Source organism: Chionomys nivalis, chromosome 17 (genome assembly GCF_950005125.1).
Source record: "Chionomys nivalis chromosome 17, mChiNiv1.1, whole genome shotgun sequence".
In the NCBI taxonomy this organism is placed as follows: Eukaryota; Metazoa; Chordata; class Mammalia; order Rodentia; family Cricetidae; genus Chionomys; species Chionomys nivalis.
Genome location: NC_080102.1, coordinates 101,928 through 109,480, shown reverse-complemented (window position 1 = coordinate 109,480; position 7,553 = coordinate 101,928). Strand labels below are relative to the sequence as shown.

The 7,553-nt window shown below is 42.5% G+C and overlaps 1 protein-coding gene across 1 annotated transcript; it reads left to right on the top strand.

The window, feature by feature from the left end:
* The first annotated feature begins 572 nt into the window (after nt 1-572).
* On the top strand, nt 573-7,080 carry LOC130888368 (cytochrome c oxidase assembly factor 4 homolog, mitochondrial-like). The gene is made up of 2 exons (XM_057791259.1): nt 573-663; nt 2,651-7,080. Exon 2 carries the CDS (start codon nt 2,661-2,663, stop codon nt 2,922-2,924), a length of 264 nt encoding a protein of 87 aa, XP_057647242.1. The 5' UTR covers nt 573-663; nt 2,651-2,660; the 3' UTR covers nt 2,925-7,080.
* Nucleotides 7,081-7,553: the final 473 nt, after the last annotated feature.

Here is a 7,553-nt window from a genome sequence, read left to right as displayed (position 1 = left end):
TAATCGCGGGACCCACATGGTAAAAATAACAGTACTAATTCTAGCAAGCTGTCCTCTGCTCTCCCAAGTGTGCCTTGGCGACACACATAAATAAACAAATGTAATTTTAAGAATAAGAAAAAGTCTCTTTCACGGCAACAATTAAGTGCTTATTGATCTAGTTCTGACATGGATCACACTACACTTCGCATATATGTTTCCTTGGTCTTGGGAATGAAAAATAATGTCCATTCGGTTTTGAAATTTATTTTATGTGTCCTATGCCCTCCAGTTTACTTGGCAAACCATGCAGTGACCCACTTCGACACAGGGGCCAGGCATAGCTCTCGCTGATGCAAAGATACAATGGGCTACACGCCTCCTCTACTCCTCTTTCATGGCTGGAGTCAACCGAGAGTGTCCACCTCGTCTCAGAAACATCAAAGATACCTCCCCCGTGATGCCGCTCCCATTTGTCCGCCTCTTTCTCCCTTTCCCGGAAAAGTAGGACGGGGGAGGGCTCTACATGGAGCTCACCAATGAGAAAGTGCAGAGGGTTCCGTACTTCCGTGTGTGCACCCCCGCGAAGGTCCGTTTCCTGTGGAGAGTACTAGAGAGAAATCAGTTCCTGCAGAGCCGAGAGCCCGCGGCGTAACCGGTTCGCACGCTCTTCTGCACCGGCAGGTGAGCCCTGCACACTCACCCTCGCGTCTGAGGCACCTTGGGGACCGCCGTAGTGCGCCCGAAACTGGGAGAGGTGCTTCAGGGGACCTGGATACCTTTATTTCTCTGCTTCCCCTGTTGTCATGCTTTCCCAGAAACCAAGCTGTCTGCCATCTCTGAGCATGGGTCTAACTCCTTTCTCATTCAAGGAATACCGTGGGCAACAAGTTTTGGGTGTAGACTGTATTTAACATTTACTGAGTCTATCTAGTGAATCCCAAAGCTGTTTTTGTGTGTGTATCACTTGCTGGTGATTCCACCCAATGAGGCAGGTTTCCAGTCAATGTATTTCAAAGTCATTTTCCCTTTTTTTTTTTAAATTATTTATTTATTTATTTATTATGTATACAATATTCTGTCTGTGTGTATGCCTGCAGGCCAGAAGAGGGCACCAGACCTCATTATAGATGGTTGTGAGCCACCATGTGGTTGCTGGGAATTGAACTCAGGACCTTTGGAAGAGCAGCCAGTGCTCTTAACCTCTGAGCCATCTCTCCAGCCCCCAGTCATTTTCCCTTTTATTGTGTAAGTGATGTTTATACAGAAATGGAGCGCTTTAATCCTTTTTGTGCCTTACTCCTTGTCCTCATAATAATAGTCTTAAACTCCTAACATGGGTTACGAAACTTTGCTGGTCAATCATTTACTCATTTCTGTCAGTTTTCATTTCCTGCTCAACTGTTTTCTCCAGTCACTGAAGTGTTTTATTGTTTTGTGATTCTGGGAATCAATTTTAATGGACTCTTCCATCTTGAACATTTGCTCTACCACCAAACTACACCTTCAGCCCAGTCACCAAACTTTTGATTCCGCGTGTCCAATGCTGTCTTTCTACCTCTAGCCAGAAATGTTTTTTCCATGTCTGGCCAACACCTAATCATCCCTGAATTTCAGCCTGGAAGTCATTTTCTCTAGAACAGCGGATATCAATCTTCCTGATGCTGCAACCCTTCAATTCAGTTTCTCATAGTGTGGTGGCCCCCAACCATAAAATTATTTTGTTGTTACTTCATAACTAAATTTGCAATGATTATGAATGATACTATAAATATCTGATATGCAGAATATCTGATATACAACCCCCATGAAAGGGTCTTTCAACCCGTGGAGGGGTCTCAACCCACAAGTTGAGAAACATTGCTCCAGGAAATCCTCCAGGCTTATTCCTGCTCCTGTAAATTGCCTAAATTTTAAACTCCATGAGGGCAGGAGCTGTCTCTAATCTGGTCATGCTTGTACACTCTCAACATAGTAGCTGGCACACAACTCTCAGTTACCAGAAGAGAAGAGGCGTTTAGAGTCCTTTTAACTCATTTACAGCCCATCATAAAGCTTGTGCAAAGGTGACAGTCATCTCTATTGAAGCCTTTCCTCCTTGCTGCATTCTGTGGGGTGCTGAAGCAGATGATTCTGGGGAACAGTCTGGGCAAACACACCTCACATTAGGATATTGTTGACTGAGTAACTTCATACCCCACAGACTCACCTATTGCCCCAGCCTTAATGTGCCTTGTGCTACAACTACACTGAACTCTCAGTCCTGTATGTCAATCTTGCATGTACTTGGATTCCCTTCCAAGTGTTTGCTGTTACTCTTCTAGAAGAAAGAAGAAAGGCTGGTTCTTTTGAGGTAGATCAGAAATGGAGTCTTCAAAAAGATAGCCATTTCATTTAATTTGCATTCCACAAGCAGACACCACTGAGCTTAGATACTTTTATCTCAGTTCTGCTCAAATCATTTTGCAGACCCTCTCTCTGCCAGGCTTCCGGCTGGGGGTGGAGGTCCTATGGTAAATAAAGCTCAGTATTTGACCTTAAAAAACTTAGTCTCTAAGTGACACAGGCATATAAGCAGGCCACAGAGTGCACCTTGGACTATATTGTTTATGAGCGGGAAGATGTGTATAGTCATATCTGTATGTTAACCTTGTCTGTGTTGATATTCTAGGTTCCTCAAGATGTCAGCTTCAGCCTCACAAGGCCATAACTGGACCCGACAGCTGAAGAAAGAAGACAAGGAAGAAGACCCACTGGACCAGCTGATCACCCGCTCTGGCTGTGCTGCCTTCCACTTTGCAGTGCAGGAGTGCATGGCCCAACACCAGGACTGGCGTCAGTGCCAGCCACAAGTGCAGGCATTCAGGGATTGCATGAGTGCACAGCAGGCAAGACGGTGGGAGGAACTGCAGAGGAGGAAAGAGCAAGCCAGTGTTCAACACTGAGACCCTAAACCGTCATCCCACAACCTGGCCCTGAAGAAATAAGCACCCAGAGCGACCCTGGGAAGAAGTAATCCTAAGTAGTAGAGTGTGCAATAGGAGATAAATAATTTGGACCATCTTTGGGACTAGGGTTGAAAGCACCATGAGCTGTTTTTATTCTATGATCAGATGGGACACATCTATACTGTTCCTGTTTCACCCGTACTTGTATCTAAAATTAGTGGGATATGGACCACCCCCTCCATCCTACCTCTTAAGTGTGCCAAGTACTTTGTAAGTATATTCACAGGCTAAAGGTAAATTGGTTGCTCAATCAGGCCTTTGTTTTTCAGTCACAAATTTAACAACAACAAGTGTTTCTAAGGCATTGTGTTATTAATGTGCAATTTGAAGAGTTATGTGACCTTCCTGTTGCTTAGAGACTAGTGCGACTGGCCACACTCAAACAGTGAACTCAGTTTCCAACAGTGACAGAAGAGCCTTTATCTTTTCTGGGTGTTTTATTCAGTTTAATGGGGGTCAGGAGCTAATCGAGAAACATTTTTTAAAAGACGGAATCTATGTAGTCCAGACTGACCTTGAACTTTCTGTATAGCCAAGGATCACCTTAAACTCATGATCCTCCTGCCTCCACCCCACATACTGAGATTACAGGCATGTGTTACCACACTTATCGAGGAAACATTTTCAGCTGAGTACTTGGTGTATGTCAGGCTCAGTGTAACAGATTCAGAGCCTGCCCCATCCTACCAACACACAAAGCTTGCCAGACATTTTGTAAGTATGTTTGACATTAAAGTACAGACTTTGACCTTTGGAAAAATGGAACCACTATATGCTACTACTTGACAACAGTTTGACAGAGCTGATAATGCCTTCTCTGGGGTGCTGTTTCCTGTTTATAACATCAACAGTTGCTTCTCATTTTTATTCAGCGAAACCATGAAATCTGTTTCTGCATGCCCCTGGAAGTTATTTGGAAATAGGAAAGGGTTTGGAAGGTGACTCTGCCATAGAAGCTTGGTTTTTTTTTTTTTTTAATTTATAATTATTAACAAACATCTCTCAGGCATCTATATGTTAGCGGTCCAAGTCTGAATTATGGTAGACCCTAATACCTACTTGAGCCTTGTGTGCAGAAATGTTAGGGAAGACAGAAAGTAGAGAAGTTTATTGAAGAGTAAAGCCCTGTTTCAAGTTGAAGATAAGTGAGTAGATATAGCTGCATCTCTGCCGGTCCACTCCTGCTTTGAGTTGAGTCAGCAGTGGGGCAGGTAGTGTGCATTGTGGTGTCGTCACAAATCCCAGAGATGGGCACAGTGTGGTGCACGCCTTTAATCCCTGTACTCAAGGCAGAGGGAGGCAGTTCTCTGATTTCAAGGTCAGCCTAGTGTACTCGTGAGTTCCAGGACAGCTATAGGTGCATAATGAGGTTCTGTCCAAAAAAATTAAAAAATCTCAGAGATAAAAAGAGGGACTTTTAAAATTGAAGTACACATTACTTATTTGTAATGTCGGAAGAATTACTATCTGGAACAAATTCAAAGTACATCATGGTCAGTAAGAAAAGACAAGAAGAAACACTGGCTGGACTGAGGCCCATTCCTACTTATATCCCAGCATTTAGGAGGCTGAGGCAGAAAAATCACCCATAAGTTTCAGGCCAGACTGAGCTACATAGTAAGTTTTAGTTTAGCCTAACCAATAAAATGAGATTATTTAAAAAAGAATATGCTTTAGATTATAGGAAAATATAAATAGGTGCTCTATTACAGACAATCCAAAAAAACAAAAATCCACACGCTTTTAACATAAAATGTTAGCTGATCCTGCTGGCAAATGAAGTGACCAGTATTGGTGGAGAAAGGAACAGACTCATTCTTGTGAGGAGAGCACTAACTTTTTGGATGACAATTTGGTAGAACATACACAAAGCTGGCTGCAGTGACACATGCCTATAATTGCAGCAAGGCTGAAACAGGAGGACTGTAGCCAGTCCAGGCTACATTGAGTTCCAGGACAGCCATAGCTACAGTGTGAGCACCTATCTCAGGAAAAAAAACATAAAATATACAAACCCGTTTCATAAGAGCCTCTACTGAATACATGTTGTAAGATGCATGTGCTGTGTGTCCTGCAGCATGCATCACAGTCAGAGGGTAAATTCCATCATTAAGGACACAGTTACTCTGTATTCCAGTCTGTAATGATAATGTGTCTACATGATTTACAGTGGGGCTGTGTCCCAATAAACTCTCACTATAAGTGGAAATGCATTTAGTTAAACAATGTACCATGAAGGAAGGGGAAAATATCCTGAATGAGAGAGTACAGAGGGAGGGTGAGAGAGTAGGAGGAAGGGGATAAAATGGAAGCTTGGTTCCCAGGCGGTATTGGTGCACACCTTTAATCTCAGCACTCAGGGAGGCAGAGACAGGAGGATCTCTATGATTTTGAGGCCAGCCTGGTTTACAGAGTGAGTTCCAGGACTGGTTCCAAAGCTATACATAAAAAACTTGTCTCAAAACAAAAAAAATTGAAGTATAGTACAGGCATATGTGTACATATTTTAAGAAAATCCTTTACGATTACAGCAATTAAGCATCAGCATTTTTCTGTGTTTTTTTTTTTATGTATTTAAAGAAACATCTAGGCATTAAAGAGGAAACTCACAGGTTAGAGGCTAGCCTTGGTAGTATAGCAAGATCCTGTTAATAGATAGTAACTAAAGGCAGGGATTGCCTCAGTGGAAGAAAGCACAACCTGACAAGGACAAAACCCTGTTTGTTCTCCAGCACCATCAAAGAATAAAATAGCACATGAATTTGGGAATGTTGGCTCACTCTAATCCCAGCAAGGGAAGCTAAGACAGTCGGATTGCTTTCCTGAGCTCAAGGGCAGACTGGGCTACAGATTGTGAAGTACCTGCTGAACATCATAGCCTGCCAGCATAGCACACTGTAGAATCAGTTGTTCACCTTTATCATGCTGCCTGAGGGGAGCTAGGATCACGGCCACCCACAGCAGACACTGATGCTCAGAGAAGCAAGCACAATAGAGTCTCCTAGACAAGACATCCCCAGAGAAGCATCAGCGTCATCACCTTGGAAATGGTAAGATACAAAGTTAAAACCTTTGCTCCTTATCTACAGGTCAAAAATAGATGACTGCAGTCTAGTGATTAGTGCTCAAAAACCCTGACTCGAGACCCTGATGAGCAGTCTGAGAAACAATGATTTAGCCAAAGATTTGACAAAGTTTACAATGGGCAAGACAGCTGGCATTTGTGTGACTGTTCAACTCACCCACTGCACCCCAGTGCAGTCAGAGGCAACAGCAAGTAGATGATCATGACTTTTTTCCAACAAACTTTTACTAACAGGAAGTTGAACCAGACAAGAAGTGATTATACAGTATTGTGAATATACTATATAACACTGAAATGTGCATTTCAAAATGGCTAATTTAGATTGTTTTATTACACATTTGTTTTTTGTGTGTGTGACATTCAGAGGTCAGCAGACAACTTTCAGGAGTTGGTTCTTTCTACCTTGTAAGTCTCAGGAGCCAAATGGAGGTCACAAGGCTTGGCAGCAAGCATCTTTACCCACCAAGCCACCTTTCCAGTCCTACAATCACTAGTTCTGTGGTATGTAAATGTTACCACAATAAATTATTATACAACAAAAATAGGGCCAGAAATAGTGGTCCACACTTTTAATCCCAGCTCTTGGCAAGCAGATCTCTGAGTTCAAGGCCAGGCTGGGCTACATGTAAATTCCAGGACAGCCACAGCTACATAGAGTCTGTCTTGAAAAAACAAAAAACTAAAAATAGGCAAAGGTAGGATTTGATTCATAGACCATATTTTGCTGACCCCTGACCAAGATCAAGTTTTTGAACTTGGCAATGCTTCTGCTTCAACCTCCTTAATACTGGGATGATACATGCCACCACACTTAGCAAGTATCTTTTATGTATGTACATATGTATGTATGTAGATAGAGTCTCATGTGAGCCAAGTTGCCCTTGAAGTCACTATGTACCTGCAAATGACCCTGATCTCGTAATCCTCTTGCCTTTACCTCCTAAGTATTGGGAGTACAGGTGTGTATTATCACAATTGGTTGAATCTTTTACTTTATAAAGAACCCAGCCTCGGGAACTTCATTAAAGCAACAGAAAATAGATGAGCACAGAGTTCACTTATGTTGTAAACTCTAATTCATTACAGAGCTACATGTCTCTATATCTATATAAAGATACAATTTTTTTTTTTTTTGGAGACAGGGTTTCTCGGTAGCTTTGTAGTCTGTCCTGGAACTCACTTGGTAGACTTTGTTGGCCTTGAACTCATGGAGATCCACCTGTCTCTGTCTCCCAAGTGCTGGGATTAAAGGCATGCCAAGTCATACTCATACCGAGCACATTGGCACACATCTTTAATCCCAGAATTTAGGGGGTGGGAGTTTGGGCAAGGAGGTAGGTGGATTTCTGTGCATTTGAGGCTACCCTTGTCTACAGAGCAAATTCCAAAACAGTCAAGGGCTACATAGAGACCTTGACTCAAACAAACAAACACATAAACGAATAGCTTATACTAGATTGCTTTAAAACATGAGTTCACAC